The 18,998-nt window shown below is 40.3% G+C and overlaps 1 protein-coding gene across 3 annotated transcripts in view; it reads left to right on the top strand.

Moving 5' to 3' along the window:
* ABCG1 (ATP binding cassette subfamily G member 1) overlaps positions 1 to 15,522 on the top strand; it is a gene marked incomplete at both ends in the record, with an annotated part of 50,781 nt that extends 35,259 nt beyond the window's left edge. For 2 of the 3 annotated variants that reach the window (XM_080352732.1, XM_080352730.1), the window contains 12 exons: positions 344 to 476; positions 1,882 to 1,932; positions 5,743 to 5,888; positions 6,591 to 6,714; positions 7,760 to 7,874; positions 8,600 to 8,748; positions 8,932 to 9,033; positions 10,740 to 10,908; positions 11,677 to 11,777; positions 12,246 to 12,404; positions 13,830 to 13,948; positions 15,294 to 15,522. In XM_080352732.1, the coding sequence (XP_080208858.1) occupies positions 344 to 476; positions 1,882 to 1,932; positions 5,743 to 5,888; positions 6,591 to 6,714; positions 7,760 to 7,874; positions 8,600 to 8,748; positions 8,932 to 9,033; positions 10,740 to 10,908; positions 11,677 to 11,777; positions 12,246 to 12,404; positions 13,830 to 13,948; positions 15,294 to 15,522 (1,597 nt within the window). Of the gene's footprint in view, positions 1 to 343; positions 477 to 1,881; positions 1,933 to 5,742; positions 5,889 to 6,590; positions 6,715 to 7,759; positions 7,875 to 8,599; positions 8,785 to 8,931; positions 9,034 to 10,739; positions 10,909 to 11,676; positions 11,778 to 12,245; positions 12,405 to 13,829; positions 13,949 to 15,293 lie in introns of all 3 variants that reach the window. The other variant, XM_080352731.1, reaches the window with a different exon arrangement.
* Between the last annotated feature and the right edge of the window lie 3,476 nt (positions 15,523 to 18,998).

Below are 18,998 nucleotides of genomic sequence, written 5' to 3'. Positions count from 1 at the left end.
ATCTTCCTGAGTCCCCCATTATATAGCCAAATACTGTGTTATTGTTATTAGGACATAAGGAACAGAATAGAGAAACCTAAAAAAGTCACTTAAATGTCTTGATTTATTTTCAGACATTCATATAAGACAGCACACACTTTCTACTAACTTTGGGTAAAATTCTCTGTGACACTGCATGATACCTCTTAGGAAAGTATAATCATGAAGTAAATTAGTTTCTATGCACTATATCTGTTTTACTCCATCGTGGGCAGTAATTACCTAAGACTTCCACATACTGAGGCCTGTGGCAGCACAACTGAAGGCAAGAGTCAGCCCTGGTTATTTTCTTGGCTCGTTTCAGAGAGACGGGAATGAAAGGAGAAATTCTCATCAATGGACAACCTCGTGACCTGCGCTCTTTTCGCAAAGTCTCCTGCTACATCATGCAAGATGACATGCTCCTTCCTCATCTGACTGTTCAGGAAGCTATGATGGTGAGCTTTAGTTCTTGCTCTAATTTATTGGAATGGGAGAAGATGGTACTGTGCACATGTTCTTACTCCTTGTAGTGCCACGAGCCATTTTCTCTATCTGATCCCACTCAGTGAAAGTACTCTTAAGTAATGCCTTGAATTTCATTTCAGGCTCATCCTTCTAGTTGTCTGAGCTTCTTTAGCTTCATCATTTTCAGTTTGTTACTAGCATTATGATTTGGAAGAAGATCTAAGGCTGTGCTCCTTAGACCTCCCAGAGAATGGAACCTGCAATTCTGCACAGAGTGGGTCTTTGTAGGCACCATTTTTTTTTCTTGGTTAAGTAACCTTGTCTCCCTTTCTCCCCATCTTCCATGTTCTGACTGCAAAGTGCTGTTTTGACTTGAGCACGGTCTCTCTGCTAGTTCTGCTCTCTGATCCTTCTACTCTTTTTTTGCCTTTTCTTTAATAAAGGCATTGTATAAAATCTCTTCCAGTTCTTCACAGGAAAACAACAGGAACAGAATAATCACAAGACTACAGGCAGCATAAATTATTCTTACTGTCTTTAATAGCATCAAGAAGTTTTCTGCTTGCCAGCTTGACCAAGTCTAGAAGTGCCTGTTGCGCAGTTTGAGAAAAAGAGCCACTTTTTCCTCAGAGGATGTTATGAAAATAAGGCTAGCATACTGGATGCTAGCATCAATTCACAAATTTTAAGGGCAGAAGAAATCAATGTAGTTCTTATGTGGCTAGTTTTCTGGAAATGTTCTTCTCTGTGAGAAAGTTTTTCTTTTCTTTTGTTTATTTGAACATTGTAGTCAGAATCCTATAGGGCCGCTTTTGTAGAAGTGGGCCCAGATGATACTTGTTGTCTAAATTAATCAATCAAGGCTCTGACAAAAATAATTACTTACCAGTTTAATTGCTTCTAATAAAGGTTAATCATAATGTTTTGTAGAGCTGCCTCTTAGAAGAGCATATGACATCTGTAACAAAATTGTTTATTTCTGTACTCATTTGTTCACATCCTGGAGAACAGCAGTGTTTTGGTCTTCCTCATGATATGGATGAAGCACAAATAAACTGTGATTCTAGCATTGCCTGTGAAGTTAGTGGCTATGCAAAAAATGTTATTCCTGTCTTCCCCTAAAGCTCTTTGGCTTGCAGGATGGCCTTTCTTTTTAATATGCTTTTTGTCAGATGCTGGAGTGATTGCTTAGGTCAGATTATACTCAGTTACCTACTGCACAGGCATCTGTGATGCTGGTGATTTGAACATTATAGCTTAACTTAAACTTTCCTGACTGGGTTGAAAGAAGTGGTTTAAGTGGTACATTGGGATGTTGTGCCTGAGGCATCCACTCTAGCTGGTTGTTGTGCTTCAGACCAGTTCAAAATCAAATTCCTTTGTGTCACATTCCAGGTATCTGCTCATCTGAAACTTCAGGAGAAAGATGAAGGCAGGAGAGAAATGGTATGTATACTGTCCATCAAACTGAGAATTTCAGGAATGCCAGAGAGGTCCATGAAGTGAGCTCTGTAAAGCAGACATTTTTATCTAACATTGAATTGTGTTGGTCTTGTAATGATAGAAAAAATCCTGAGCTCAAAGTTGACAGGTATCATTATGAGGGAGTGTTTACTACAGTCTATATAAAAATTGCTTTCAGTATGAGACTGAATAGATAATTGTAAAAGACCTACTGAGATGAATCCACAAGTTTTGTAGGATTCCTTTCAGTGTACCGTAGCACCTTAGATTCTCTTACATGCGCGTGTGAGGGGTCAGGCATCTCATGTGTGGTGAGAAAAGTCAGTCATGTCTGGCAATGGTGAGCATAGCCCTTAATTTTTCCAAGGACTAGTGAAACACTCAGCAGTTCTTGTAACTGGTGCAGAAATTTCTTTGCTTGTGTTTGAAAGTGTTGATCTTTATGGCTATGCTGGTGGCCATATTGTTGCACTAGACAAGTCAATGCAGTCACAGTTAAGATACAGACTAATGTATTTTGAAGCTATGTTGGATGACTGAGGTTTGGACAAGTGGGAGATCAGGCTGAAATACTCATATGTATTTTCTAAAACACTGGAAATGAGTTTCACAACTTACTCTTGCATATTTACTGGACTGTCCTGCTTCTGCCTGTGGCTGACATGGCTTTCCTGAGCGGGAGAGAAGTCTTGGTGTGTTATTGCCCATGGAGACCTATATAACCCAGCTGGACCTTCACTAGGAAGTGTTTTCCTCTCAGCCATCTTATTACCACAATTCCTTCCCATTGTTTGATCTGACACAGGGCTGTGCTTTTGAAGAAAATACCTTGAAGGTGTGTGACCAGATAAAAAGGCTTCTGACATGTTAACTTGTGCATGAAGCAGCATTCTCAGCTGAATTTTGGTTACCTCAGTTATACTTCGAAGGGCTGGAAATGTGCACTTTCTACACATTTATTCTGCACTTGAAGTGTGTATGCCTGCATATTCCTAAGGACATTCAGAGCTCGCTTGTCTCTGCTGGGGTGGAGTTACCAGGGCATGCTGAAACCTGGGAGAGGAACAGTTTGGTGCTGCACAGAGTGTTTCAGAACCACATACACCCTCAGAGGATAATGCCTGGAGCTAAACATGAACAAAAAGTCACAGCACTGGTGAAAGCAGATATGGTTCAGGTTGTTTAGAGAGCTGTGAAAAGTAAAATATAGCTCAGAAAGAGTTCGGAGGTGTTTTGACTGGCCTCAGGCTGTGTTTCAGTCTAGCTTAAGACAGCACTGACAAGGAGACAGTGTGGTCTCTCACATGCTGCCTCCTGAAGAGGAAGCTTCTGGCATGTGGGTATTGTGCTGAGGGCCAGTGGGGCTCACATGAGAACATAGCTCCATGGCTAATGTTGGGATTCACCTTCCAAGAAAGCTGTCTGGTCATTCAGCCTTTGTTAGGAACGTGTATGTTAGTCTAGACGGGTCTTCTAATGGCTTAGTACCTCGGTTGTCCTGCCGATGAAAAGGGAGTTACTATTGGTATGGAAAGCTTCCAATGTTTTTGCTATACTTCTGTAAAATTCAAGTTTTATGCTTTCCATAATTTTTCAGTGTTCTTTTTTATAAATAGAAAGAAGGTTGATATTTTCATTTTGATGCATTTTGTGTCCCCAAAACCATGCACTGAGGAGACCCTTTGCAGGCACATTAGGAGATCTTGCAGGTACTGGAAGAAGCCACCTCGCAGGACTCAACTGAAACCAAGTTGTGCAGGAGGAAGGAAGAGATGAGGAGACACAGGAGTGGTAGTGGAACGTGGACATGAGAAAGTTGTGGCCTGCAGTCTCAGGAATGTGAGAGGCTTCCTGCTTTTCCCCAGATGCCAGTTCATTTTATTTAATCCGATGGAGGCCTGAACGTGATTTGTTGGGCTTAACCAGTTCAGAGGAGTCTCTTTTCTAGTGAAAGGCACCTCTGGCAGTAGGTGGCATGTGATTCTGAAACAGAGGTTTATAAAGGAAAAGGCGAAACTGCTTCTGACCCGCCTGATGAAAAGTATGCCTGAAATCTGAAAGCTATGGCAACCTCAAAGGTAGAGCAGCCACTGTTTTGGCTGTCTTCTGTCTGTATTTCCAAACTGGAAAATTCGGCATTTCTTCAGTCTCTAAGAATCCTTGAAAATCAGAAAGAGCTCCAGAGAGGGAAACTTACGGGAATCAACATATGTTTGGTAGCTTAAGATTGCTTTGATTCTCTCACATACTTTTTTTTTTCTTTTTAATGAGCTAAACACAGATTTTGTTTTGTTTTGTTTTTTTATCAGAAGATGCATTTATTTAGAAACAGCTGTTAATTTTATTTATACTTTGAAAGTCTTAATTCATTTACACTTTAGTAAGTTAGGCTGAGCAAGTTAATTTACTGGTTCACACTGTCAGTGTAATTATAAACAGCTCTTTGAGGAATAAGCTGTGCTATACGCATTTATTTAACACATACTAGAAAGGCAATCATTTTCAGGCTAGTGTTACTGGCCTGTGCTGGACTAGATCATGCATTTTATTGTAAATTATAAGAGAAATGTTTATCATAGATAAATTTTGTGAATTTATGCACTTGTGTTGGGAAGATTACAGATGCTTGTTTAAAACAGGGACAAGTGAAAAATCATCCAGTGAACCATAGTTTATGTTTCTAGTTGACCTACAGTGTGCTGCCCATGTTCTGTAGCATCCTTCCTAGAGATAAAGGGACAGAGGTAGTTGGGCTCTTCTCTCTGAGAACAAAGGTTAGTGGGTTTTGTTCTTTTTTCTCCCACTCTCACTGAGGGAGGTAGCTCCTGGAAAACAAAGTCAGGACAAGTGAAGGGTCAGGCTCTGGTTGATCTAACCAATTTTTACCATATTAGCCACCCTTTACCCTCCACCTAGGTAACTATTACTTTAAAAAATGACGGGCTCCTTTCCGTATACTTCAGTGAAGTATTCAGTGTGGGGGCTTTCTTTCTACCTTTTAAGTGGTAGATTTTTTAATTGTTTGAGCAATGTAGCTTGTATTCACTCATTTTTATGTCCAGGTTTTCACTGTTGCCAAAGAACTATTTTCCTCATATAGGGCTACCTAGCCAGATCTACAGTCACTGAAACAGAAAAATTCATAGCAGCTGGGATTGTCTGCCTTGTGCTGCAGACCCTGAGACAAGCTGTGCCCTTCCTGAGGCTGTGCCCTGAGGAAATCCCAAATATCTGCAAGTACATGTGACAACTGAACTGGGTCTGAGAAGAATGAAAACACTTAAAATGAATGGCTGCATTTTATAAAGAGTAAGCTGTGAGGAACAAGTGAGAGAAGAGCATGGCTCTATAGAAACCACTGATTTTTTCTTACACAGTTCTTCAGTCCCTTGTAAATAAAGTCTAGAAGTTCAACTGAAATCAGCTTCTTGGTTGCACTCTGTAATAACTCCTCACGTGCTGCAAAGCTCTTTTGGTATCAGTGCCGTTTCCAAGGGGTTCTATAGAAGAACTGATTGCCACTCCATTTTGACAGGCAAGGCTTCCATACAGAGACAGGTCATGTCAGACAAACAAGTAGAATTTGGGTCAAAATAGGAAATGGTAGGCTGTTAAGCCCCACTGAATCTAATAAATGTTTAAGACCCACTTTGGGGACATTAGATGGAAAAAGCCTTTGGTGTAGGAATTGTGAAGCAAAGTCATGAGGTAGTTTACGTTCTTCAGGAAAATCAGTAAAGAGGGTTTTCTTTTGTGCTAACAGATTTAAATGATGCATCGTGTTTTTTCTAGGTAAAGGAAATATTGACAGCCCTCGGTTTGCTGACATGTGCCAATACGAGGACTGGGAGTCTTTCTGGAGGCCAGAGAAAGCGTCTTGCCATTGCTTTGGAGCTGGTGAACAATCCTCCTGTCATGTTCTTTGATGAACCAACCAGGTACTTCAAGGCCAAAAATTAAAGATAGCAAATATTGCTTTATATAGTAGAAGAGTGCTGCAGAAAGGTTTGTCACCTCTAAGTCCTTGGAAAAGGCTCGTTTTTTGTTGCCTGTAAATACTGAATAAGACCAGAAGAAATAATTTGATTTAGGTACTTAGTGCCTTGGGTCACTGCTGTAACTGATGGACCATGGGACTATAAATAGTTTTTGAGGAAGATACAAACTGGAACAGGAAGGCAGAGAGAGAGAGGAAATCATTTTCAGATGGTGGCATGAGTTTTCTTTTTCAAGAAAAGATAACTTGAATATAAGCATTTTAAAGTGTGACTTTTAATACTGAGTGTAGCATATTTAGAGTCAAATTCTGTGATCCGTCTAGGAGGAGACTGGGAGAGCTATGAATATGTATCTATTCATTAAAGTTGGGAGCATTTAAATTTACAGTCCTAAAACGTAGAAGGCGCCTAAGGCAGCTTTGAGAATACTCTTTAGTTTTCATTCTGAGGCAGTCTTCCAACTTAATTAAAAGACTGATGGAGAAATACAAGCATAAGGTTGGCAGAAGATAAAATTAAACTGCTACAGAAAAAATTCATAACAGGATAATAGTGAGAGACCCAAGTATCAAATACATGTGCTAGTTTTGAGTGATTCCTATGGACCCGTAGATAACAAACCATTTCTTTCTTTTTATTCAGTGGCTTGGATAGTGCATCATGTTTTCAGGTTGTGTCTCTCATGAAGGCTTTGGCGCAGGGTGGCAGATCCGTCATCTGCACAATTCACCAGCCCAGTGCTAAACTGTTTGAGTTGTTTGACCAGGTAATATTCTCAAACTCTTTATGTGTGTTTTAGGTAGGTAATGCTATTTTAAGTAAAACCAGGAATAATTGTAGTTAATTATAGAAATTAAATAATTACATAAATAAAATTACAAAATAATTTACATGTAACATTTTAAAATAATCTGGCTGGTATGTTTGTGTGAAATTAGGATTATTGCACTTGTGATTTTCATGCCTTTACCTACCCCTTTACCTACCCCTGTTCCAGGGCGCAGGGCTATCAGTAAAGTAAATTAATTGAAGTAGTTTAAAAGCAAGAGAGCTTTAGTGCCAATGTCTTCACTGTTACTAGTACACATTCTCATCCTAGCTACACGGTTGTAAATTTAGAGGAGTTTATTCATGTGAAATAATCATAATTGAAATAAAGTCAGTTGGAGATCTCTTCCCTGACCTAACAACAGATGTAGACCATGTGTGTTTAGGTTAGATTTAAATTTACTTTAATCTTGTTAGGAGATTTAAATTAGACCTGTGAGAGCTGAGAGAAAACCTACTACACCCTATGTGAACAAGCTCTTGCAGATTGCCAGTCTGGCAAGGAGGTTTATTTAAAGTCAATAGTGTGGCTAAAAGTAAGACTAATCAAGCTGTTACCTATGGCTGGAGTGTTCCACCTCTCATTCTGTTCCTACATTCACCAGCCTCGTCTCCCAGCCCAAAATATCTGTAATATATGGAAATTAGATGTCTCAACTGTACAGTTTATTTCCTATTTTCAGCATGTGTCTGAGACTGGAATGAGTCTCTTTCTATGTTAATGTGCTTTAAGTCCTGGTGAGAATGTTTGCAGAATTCAAATCCTTAGGTATTTCATTTCCCGTTAGTTATAATTCCTTGCAAAGCTAGTTCCAAGTGGTGACAAATCTTCCCAAGCTGTTCTTCCTACAAGGACAACAAGAGGTCATTAGGTTCATGGATTGTTGTCATACGGTTAGCAGGTTCAAATACTTTGCTACTATTTCATAGTTTTCTTTTTCCTTTTTTTTTTTTTCTTTCTTTTTCTTTGCCTTGTTTTTCAGCTCTACGTTTTAAGTCAAGGTCAATGCATTTACCGTGGGAAGGTATTAAACCTGGTCCCTTACTTGAGAGATTTGGGTTTGAATTGCCCAACCTACCACAATCCAGCAGATTTTGGTAAGATCCATTTGAGTAGTTGATTTAATTTATGTTGTATTTGATTAGCACCTTCAGTGTAATGGGGGCCATGGTGTGTTTTATACTTTTGTACATGTATATGTGTATGCTTCTGTACATATATGTACCAAAATTCAAACTAAAACTATTCGATTTTTTTCTAAGTAATTTGAATGCCATCTAGTGGTAAAATTTAGTGAATATTTCTCTGTGGTGGAAGTCCAGGTCCAGGAAATGAAAGATGAAACATATTGTTTAGTGGTTTACAGTAATTAATCTTAGTGGCTTTTCAAATTGGCTCCAGTATTCTGTTGGGTTTCTTGGTTTTTGTTTTTTGGTTTTTTTACCTTGAATAATACCAGTGTGTTATTGTACTGCTAACAGCATTGAGTATTTTTTTGTTGTTGTTTCTTAGTTCCAAAGAAGCAGTAAGGACCACAAAATAAGACTTTTGTAATTTTTGGTTTCTAAGACAATCCCATATTCACTCCCTTTCCTCTAAAATGGTTCATTTAACTTCCAGGATGAAGAGAACTCTCTGAAGATTTATAGAAAGATACATTTAAATTATTTGTGTATACATAGGAATTTACATGTGGCGTTTTAGAGCCTGTTTTAGGCAGAACTCCTGTTTCTGTTGGTGCAACAGAATCAAGGGGATCTAATAATAAGGCCTGTAACGAATCAGTAGAGTAAACCAGTAACTTACCTTCTGGTTTATGTAGTTATGGAAGTAGCATCTGGTGAATACGGAGACCAAAACAGCCGGCTGGTGAGGGCGGTACGGGAGAGGATCTGTGACACAGACTACAAGAGAGATGTTGGTGGGGAGAATGAGTTGAACCCCTTCCTCTGGCACCGGCCCTCTGAAGAGGTATTTTGTACATCACAGCTACTGGGTATGGCTTGGGCTGGGAGGGGGAGGGAGAGAATTTAAATCCTCAGTCAATGGAGGAGGTTTCTGGGCACGTTCAGCTGATGAGAGCAGGGTTTTGTGAATGAAAACTAAGCAAGATACTGCAAAGAAAGAAGTTTATTCTTTCATGTGTTTCCGCAGGATTCCTCTTCCACAGAGGGCTGCCACAGCTTCTCCGCCAGCTGCCTAACTCAGTTCTGTATCCTCTTCAAAAGAACTTTTCTCACCATCATGAGGGATTCGGTAAGGCTGCCTTTATAATAACTTTAGTAGCGAAAAGGTCAATTCAGTTGATTGTGAGGAAGTGTAAGATGCCTTAAAGGTCCTGTCCAACAGCCCCTGCATAAAGATAGTCACAGAATTTCAAAGGAAAGAGACTGATCTATCAGTCTTGCTTTTAAATATACCATCTTCATTGTGAACAACAGTTTTCTTCAGAGGAACTCAGAAGCATCCAGCCTAAAAACCTAGTGCCTAAATCCCCTCTGTGCTGGCAGGTCCCTTATACAGTTATTTATCCTACTTAAAAATGAGCGGGAGGTTTTACTGGTATGTCAAAAAATTTGTTTTTCCAGAGAATTCATGGTGGCAGAGATAATCATTTCAGTGTGATGTAAGGTTAATACTTTATTTTTCCTTGTGAAATAGAAAATGAGTAAATAAAAATTTTGCTCCTCTGATGAAAACAGAACACTTTTAGTTTTATAAATTTAATATCAAGATGAAGTAAGTGTCATAATGAAACTCTTCATTCCCATGCTAAAAAGCATATCTTTCACCTTTTTTCTTAAAAATAAGCAACCCCCTTAAAAATCCGAAACCCTGCAGTTTTCATGTAAGTCAATTAAATGTTTTGGGTGACCATTGTGTCCAGGCCTCTCCTGTCAGGTAACCACAGTATTTCTTCCCTTTCAAAAAGGGAAACGCTGTTTTGAGTGCCATAGTAAAAGCAGTCAGCTGTCATCCCTAGCGCTGTGGTTGGGAAGATAAGTCAGAACTATGTTATTCTGATGGTTAGGAAGCATCTTCTCATTTCCAGACCACCTATATTATGCCCATTTGTCATAACTTGTTCTTGTCCCTTGCTGTTTTAGATTACAGCGCATTTGTCATTCAGGGATTAATTAATTGCTGAATTTTGCCTTCCTGCAATCTGGAATGGTTTGCACATCTGGTCTAGTACCAAATATTTGGTTAAAAATGAACTGACATCCTCATGTGAGGGGGCTGTTGTAATCCAAAGCATACATACAGCCTCACCTTCTCCGTGTTGCTCAGCTAGCTAATCAGAATGTCTCTGGTACACATGGAGGGCACATCTCAGATCATACGGTCCTGAACTTGTCTCCACCAATGGGAAACGGTAACTTTTTTTCTGATGTGTGGATGGAAAAACAGTGGTGTTTTTAAGATTTTTTTTTTTTTCCGGCTCAAGTCTAAAGGCTTGCAGTTGTTCCACATTTTATTATTTCTTTATTCTTCCATACCTCTTGTAGGAATATCATGTTGTAGAGAGGGCACAAAAGGCTAATTTATGCCTGATAGAGTTAGTTTGGTCTATACAAGCCTGAAATACTCACTTCTGCTCTGGGAATTTTATCTTTTAGTGAGAGAGACTGCTAATCCTGGTGAAAGTTGGCCAATGGCTCCATGACCATGTCAGACAGTAAGATTTTAGGTTGCAGCACTTGCAGTTCCTGTCCTGGTTTACAGGAAGAAATTTTCTGTACTGTAATAGGCGTGTGTCTGATTCACGCTGGGAAGCTCATCACTGTAGGTTTTCCTTAGCTGAAAACCAGTTTACCAATAGGAAATGAACTTTTCTATATACGTTCTTCTGGACATAAATACTCCTTTTCTGCAGTCTGTATATCTGATTTCAATCATATTGCTGTCGTTTTTGAGCTCAGACTTTCTGATCAGAAATACTACTTGTTCCTTGTTTCTAGGTCCTGACACATTTGCGTATCACCTCGCACATTGGTATTGGGCTGCTCATCGGCTTGCTCTACTTAGGCATTGGCAATGAAGCTAAGAAAGTCCTCAGCAACTCCGGCTTCCTCTTCTTTTCCATGTTGTTTCTTATGTTTGCTGCGCTCATGCCAACTGTCCTTACATGTAAGTGCCAGTCACGCTGCTAAATCAATGGAGATTGCAGTAAGCTGGGAGGGTGTTGTAATGTATCTGATTCGTGTAAGATAACATTTGACTGGTGCTTCTACTTATAAGACAGGTGTTGGTGTTAATCTTGCACTCACTGAACTGCTGTGTACAGGCAAACAGAGACGGGCTTGTCCAGTGGCACCTCTCTCTCCCCAGTTTTGGAAGTGTTTCTCAAGCCTGACAGTTCACTGTTGCAGTCCTGGGCTGGAATTTCCCCTTTTCCTAAGGCACCAGTGCACCTCAAGTGTGTCAGGAGCTTGTATTTGGTCTTAGGGAAGCTATAATAATTTCTCTAGGACTTCTAAATCATGAATTCTGCATAAGATCAGTGTATTCATGTGGTGACAGAAGCAAACTCTTGCAGTATGGACGGTTCTATACTTCCTCTGGGAGCGCTGTTTCTTTGGCTTCCCTGTTGGACCAAAAGGAAGAACCAGAGTCTTTAAGTTCTAACACCATTTTTATTTCAAAAAGCCACTTCAAAGGAGGTTCACATCGCCTGAGTAGGCTGGTACATATCCTAGAGAGTGACTGTCTCTCAGGCTTGACCTCCACCATGTCATTGCAAATCGTCCAAACTGTTGTTGGTCTATCAAAGGCTTCAGAATTCCAGTTCCACTATTGGACTGCAGCAATTCAGGATTAGATATGCATAAACTATGTTTTTATGTGCAAGAATATTGCACACTGACAACCTGACTTACTGCTTTGTGTTCTCTGCAGTTCCTCTTGAGATGGGAGTATTTCTTAGAGAACATCTGAACTACTGGTACAGCCTGAAAGCCTACTATCTCGCCAAAACCATGGCTGATGTTCCTTTTCAGGTATATGCTCTACTCTTCAATGAAACAAGAAACATTTAAGTTAATGGCAAGTCCACTTGCCAAGAAGATCAGTACTGGTGGTTTATCCATCTGAATAGTGGAAAAACTGCATATATGTGTGTGCTGAAGCTTCAGGTCCAAAGCAGACCACCCTAACAGTAAACAGCAGGACTTTACGAAAGCTGAGACCTGACACAATATTTTTTGAATAAACGGTTCACCATCTTTGGGTTTGTACAGAAGGGGAATTGAAAAGGGCTGTAAGTGAGCAGGATCTGTTTTCTAAAGCACAAATAGACAGATACCACAGTCTGCAGCGGATGTATTTATTCTCCTCAGCCTTGCCTGTCATGTCATGGAAAGGCTGAGAGCTGTGGACTAACTAGGACTCCCTGTGTTTTTGTCTTATTCGGAGTAACAGTGAATGTTTGGCTTTACTGGCCTAACTCCAAGTGTATCTCCTTGCAGATCATGTTTCCTGTGGCTTACTGCAGCATTGTGTACTGGATGACTTCACAGCCCTCTGATGCACTCAGATTTGTCCTCTTCGCAGCCTTGGGAACCATGACATCTCTGGTGGCTCAGTCCCTGGGTCTTCTCATAGGTGCAGCCTCTACATCCCTTCAGGTACTGATGGTGTTTTGTGGTCTCACAGGAGCCCTGCTGTCCCATAACACTGACAACTTTACTGTGACTGCTGCTGCATCCCCAAGACATTTGTTGAGAGATGATGGGAAGAAAGTTGTCTTGGTCAGATATAGCTACTTTATGCTTCCCACTAGCATCGACTTAAACAGCATGTACATGCAGCAGATCTGAGGCTCTGAAGTTCCTTCCCCATCTGAATGGGGCTGTGCCTGCCCTGCTTGATTGGGTTGTCACTATTCATCCCAGGCTGCACAGGTCTTAGAAATAGCAGGACTGAGCAACTTCTATGCATGTGCAAAGTGGAGGTAGGTCATGAGGATCAGTAGCTCAGGAGCGGGCTCTTCCTTACACATACAAAATGTTGCAGGAGGCAAGGTAGGAAAAGGCTTACCCAGAGACTAAACCTCTGCAGAGGAAAGGATTGAAGCAGCTGTTGGCGTGACTGTCAGACTGGGAGCTGGCCGTGTAACTCCATTCTGCTTCCAGGCAGGTCTGCCGAGGTGACCAGTCCACAGCAGAACTGTTTTGTGGTGCACATCATAAAGGATGATGTTGACATTAATATGCATTGATCCTACCAAGATTTCTACAGTAGAAGACTTAATTTCCTCTCTGTGCCACCTTGTGGATACCAGCATAGCCATGTTCTGTGATCCCTGTGCTCTCCACAGAGATACCTGTATGGCCCTTTGCCCTGGAAGGAATGTAGAAAGGACAGGCTGGAGCTGGGCCAAGATCTGTCTTCTCCACCAAAGCCACCCAGCTAGAGATGTTTTTTATCCTCTTTACCACATTTCAGGAACAGTTCAAGCTACTGTTCATGTCGGATTAATGAGGAGGGAGGTCTGTGTGTCCTCAGTGGGGAGTGAGTGAGAAAGGATAATATTTAGGAAGAGGGGTCTCATACCCACAGAAGCAAGGGAATCACAGTGCCCATCTTGCTCTGTGAACTTCTTGGTGGGTTCAAGTCCTTTAAAGAACAAATCTCAGCACAGCAGCATTGTCAACTAGTAGAAGGGTTTAGGAAGAGGAGAGGAGATGAGATGAGAGGATATGAGAGGAGAGGAGGAGAGGAACTCCTTTTCCTTCACTAAGAGCATCTAACACCTCGTTCCCCAAGAAACCTTGTCCAATAAATTCAGTAATTTCCTGGTATTTGGGACTGTGATAATTTTGGGGAGTAGCATTATAAGAAGGCCTTGAATGACATTGCTCCCCACTGCCAAAAGAGTAAGTTTTCATTGCCTATTAGGATTTGGCACAGAACAGATGATTTGCCATAAGTCTGCTATTTATAGGCTAATTTCCTCACTGGATGTCAGGACACCAGATGAAAGAGCAAGCTAATTTTAATTTTTTTACCTGGCTGTCTGACAAGAGACTGTCTATTTCTTCTCTTCACAGGTGGCCACTTTTGTGGGTCCAGTTACTGCCATTCCAGTGCTTCTGTTCTCTGGGTTTTTTGTCAGCTTTGACACCATCCCAACATACCTCCAGTGGATGTCATACATTTCCTACGTCAGGTACTGCTAGGGAGGCTATTAACCTCCCATCTTGGAAATGCTGTTTGCCTTCACTTGTTTGGTTATTTTGGGTGCCAAAGAGACTATGTTCACAGCACACTCTTTTATAGGTGTGGGTATGATGTATACCACATTACCTCACTGCATTTTATGTTGTATGTGATGTGAAATAAGTAGGAACATTCAGTACAGATTATCAGCTGCAAGTCCATGTTGGTCCCCTTGAATTCAGTGGGATTGTACAGTGTGCAAATATCCTTGCATTTTGCAATACAGAATTTCTGAAATAAGAGGGGCAGTATGCCCAACTGAGAAATTGATGCCAGCACCTCATTTTGGAAGAAAATGATTTATAAATCACTGTTCTGTCCTAGGTAGACTTGTTGGATAAAGACCTGTTTTTAAGTTTTGCCACAGCACTGCCACAAGAGGCATGGGATTTGTGTCATTTGTAATCTAAACTAGTATTTTAAGAACCATAAGGCACCTTATATCCTATATCTGTTGCTCTCACTATCTGAGACAGCTATCTTAAGATAGGTTGATTGCCATCAGGAAACCTCTGGAGCCTAGCATGGAGGGATAGTTCAGACTAGACACTTAAATGTTTATAGCTGAAATTATGGAAGGTGAATTTTTCCATCTCCATTTTCCCTGCCCAAGCTGCACTATTACTGAGAAAACCCAAGCTAAAATATACTCTCATTTAACAAATGAGGTCTTACCCTGAGATCTATCAAAGATAAGAGACCGCACCCCCTGAATTAGTTGCTAGAACTCAAGATGAGGCCTTAAACCGTTGTCTAGCCCAGGTGGGTTCTCCCGGAGCCAGCGGGATCTATCAGATTCATGGGATCTATGATGGTGTATCTTCTTGCAAAGTCAAATCCTAAGTGCACCCAGTGCCAGGGGACATGGAAGGAAAGAGATGTTCTAGACTGATTCCAGTCTTAATATATTTCCGACTTCAAACCATAATTGTTTCCCCATTGCTTGGTTTCAAAATGTAGAATTAATGATGTCACTTTTAAAAGGGGAATTTCTGAATGTGAGCTGAAAGTACTCTGCTTTGTATTTTAAAATTTTTCTTTGGGGAAATGGCACAATGCACTAACTGGGAGCAGTTAAAGGGAAAACTTGTGTGGTTGTTCAAACTTATGTAAAATGCCAGTGACATGTCATTTTCTTGTTTGCAACAAGGATAGAATTTGCCCTGAGATGTGTCAGAATGATTTTGAACCCCTCAGTGTTTCCAGCTGAGGTCTCATAGGGATCGTATTGCTGGTGAAGTACTTCTAAACAGATTGTCAGGACTTTTCCTTGTAACCATCCTTCTTCTTTCCAGATATGGGTTCGAAGGAGTTATTCTTTCCATCTATGGACTGGATCGAGAAGATCTGCATTGTGACAAAGATGAGACTTGCCACTTTCAAAAATCAGAGGCCATTCTGAGAGAACTGGATGTAGAAAACGCCAAACTTTACCTGGACTTCATTGTTCTTGGAATTTTCTTCATCTCTCTGCGCCTAATCGCCTATTTTGTTCTCAGATACAAAATCCGAGCAGAGAGGTAAAGGAAAAATATCTAAAACGATGCCGTAGGAAGATCTTTAGTCATGCAGTAGAGGGCACTTGACATTGTCTCACTGTGGCAGGCCAGTCTCCAGTGCCCAGCTAGATGCTGGTATGACCTAGCCCATAGAGAACCACAATGGGATAGTGGACATATAGTGTTAAGCCAATCAGTCCAGTTGGGTTGGGTCATGTTTTCATTACACTTTCTAGCTTTAACTAGGAAGAAGAAATAGAAGGGAATTTTACACTGCAAAATATCAATACCGAGGCAGTGTAACTGTAATAAAAAAAAACCTGGCTGCAGGAACTTTCCTTATGAAAACCAATTTTGTGATAAGGTAATACTAGTTTTGGTAGCCAGAATAGTATAATGTCATCTACGGTTGACAAGGTAGTGAGATGCAAAATGGGAAATGCAAAGAAAATAGTATTCTCTCATATTTTTAAATTCAGAGTTTCATCTTTGCAATTTTCTACGTATTATTTTGCAATTCTTTCCAACAGAATTACCCCTTCTGGCCAAAAGTCTGTAATGTATTAATTAATAAGGTGAAGATATCTTTTTAATATGGATACTTTTTTAAAACATACCTAAGGTGATTCAAGTAATTATTTTTGTTTCTGTCTAAATTTAGAATTCTGGTGCTTTACTTGTTGAGCTGGTCTCATATCTGGAAACAGTAATGATAAGAGGACAAGGCAGATTCTGAGTCTGCACTAAACCTGTGGTCCGTATTTGGAAGCAACAATAGATAGCACAGGCTGTCAGACGTGTTCAAGCTGTCGCTGAATGATTGAATAAACATTCATTTGCAGTATCTTTTAAATCCTCAATATTTGTGATATTTAAAATACTAACTTTGCTCATTATCTGTTTGATCTACCTCCTGCGAATGAAAAAATGAAAGCACTCCAAGGCTCATTTTTTTTCTTAAATTGTGAAAGCAAAATCTATCCATAAAGCCTGAGCGAATGTTAAAGCCCAGTGGAATGCAAGAGTTATCCACAGCTCAAAGCTTGGGGTATTGTGTTAAAATACTTGTGACTGCCTCACGTGGCAGCGTTCATTATATCTGCAACATGCTACATGTAGGACTCTGCTCAAAATATACAAATGACCTTGTAACACTGTAGGTCTAATTATGCCAAGCAGCTTTGTTCTCATCTCAAATTCTACATGCACAACGTGGGAATTAATTGCTGATTGACCTAAACACCAATGAAACAGTTAAAAGAAGCATACATTTGTTTTGCATATCTCACCTTTGTAAACTTGTCAGGGGGCATTCTCTTTCCAAGCTGATGGGAATTTTGTCACTGATTCTCATGTGTTTGGATTTTCAACCCAAAATGCAACTGTGGGGCACATAGTCATGATGGACACCATGGTGAACTTCTGTGCAAATTCCACTACGTTCTGCCATCACTGTACATTTACCTCTGAGTCAGACTGACAGATTCTATAAATGCATTATTCCTGTCAGGATGCTAAAGTCTTGTAGACTGGAAGCAGCTCAATGTCAGCAAAAACCCTTCAGGAGCTCAGCAGCTCATGACAGTAGATGAAGAGAGACCTTGCACATCTGCTGGTCACCAGCAGTCGCAGTTCACAGACTGTTCTCAAGGACTCCATGGCTACACCTATATTAGTAAATTAAATAGTACCAGGCCTGGTTCTCTTCGTCCTCAGACAACTGGGGCAGATAAGAGTGGTCCCTGTGCTGTCCTAACTCCCAAACGGAGCCCAGATGTTGTCTGGAAGAACTCTGCTGGGCTGCAGCTCTGCCATTTAGCACTGAAGACATTTCTTTCCCAGTTTTCTTGGCCCATGCCGAGGCTCTGTTTAATTTACCAATACAGACATAGACCAGGTGTGTCTGTTAAGCTCAGGGTTCTTTAATTAAGCCCAAGTTCTGGAAGAATTTAAGTCAAGTCAGATGTTTTAGGAAGTTTAGCTGAACGTTCCCTGAAAATAAGATTGACCTGTGAAAGCAAGGCCAGTCTTTACTGTATAAGAAAAAAAAACCAAAACCAACAACAAAACTCCTCACACAACCTCATTGCGTAGTTTTGTTGCTGTTTTTTCACAAAAAGCTTTTATACAGCTCTGCAGTTCTTCCAGGCATAAACACAAGCAGGTATGCACCTATGTGTCAGATATGAAAAATTAAGAATGCTGGTTATTCTAAATAATAGTCATAACTGTGAGCAGTTTTTAAATAAGTCACAAGCTGAAATCTCTTGGCGCAATAAGCCTTGATTATTTCAAAACTCTCAGAATATTTGTGAAGATTACAGGTGGTTCAAATGCTGTCTACAAGTAGACAAAAGGCAACGTTTGCCGAATTGCTCTTTTGTTGCACACTGCTGGTTCCGCTGTAGGCTACCCAAGTATGGAAGACTCGGACATCCATGGCATTAAATACCTTCAGGTTGTTGTGTTTACCAACAAAATTTACCAAATACCACATTGAAAATCCATTGCAGGGCACCAAATGAAGTGACTTTGCTGACATTTCAATGCTGTTAGCTTACACGATGGGCATGCTGTCTTCTCCACTCTAGACCAATTTAGCAGTATGAGTTCCTTGGATTCTGTCTTGTTATCTGTGCCTATTCCTCTGCTGTAGACTTTATTATTTTACCTTTTTAGTCTGCAACATGTCGTCCTGTACTGTAACTTTGTGGTGTTATGGTAGCCGAAAGTCTGGTTCTCCACTGATGCTCCTGAGAAAATGCATGCTCTGAAATATTACTTTTTGTCTCTCCTTTTTTTGTTAGATACGCTTTTTCCCAGCCATCTGCTGGTAGCATTTAGCTAAAAGTTACTATTCTAAGGAACACTTTCAGACGGTAATATCACAGTAAAAAAAAGAAATTAATTCTCTTGAAACTCAGTGCTGTACATAAAGCACTTAGTTCTAAAATTAACTAATGATAGCTCTTTTGTCACTACTGTGGGACAGAAGTATTTAAAGTCCATCCCAATTATGTTATAATGTACTGCAAAGATTTTTAACGTAGTCTCAGCTTGGCTTTTTCTTGTTTATGTGGAAATAAATTCTAACAGGCTGGTATAAAATGCATTCCCAGGTTAATGGACTGAGCATGCATGTGCTGCGTTGTTAAGCAAGCACATTGTGAAGCTCTGAAGGCTTCACGCAGAAGAATAACGAGGCCAGCAAGGTTCTAAAGACTTCAGATCCTCAATTCATATAGCCATATATAAATAGCCATGAACTGGTTGAAATCCATGCCATTATTACCATTCAAACTGGTCACAATCTGTCTAAAAGTTGTGTAAGAGGCTAAATGTAGCTAAAGGTTTCTTGAAGACTGAATGTATGATTTCTCTTGGGGTTTCAGAAAGACTTTAGTGTTGTGGGCCTCTTTGTTTTATTTTGACTTCTTTTGACATATTGCTTTGGTTACTGTGTACATCAGTTAAGACTTGAGGTGCTTCAATTTTTTGTTG

The sequence above is a fragment of the Nesoenas mayeri genome (assembly GCF_963082525.1).
Source record: "Nesoenas mayeri genome assembly, chromosome: 1".
In the NCBI taxonomy this organism is placed as follows: domain Eukaryota; kingdom Metazoa; phylum Chordata; class Aves; order Columbiformes; family Columbidae; genus Nesoenas; species Nesoenas mayeri.
This window is presented reverse-complemented; position numbering and strand designations above follow the sequence as displayed.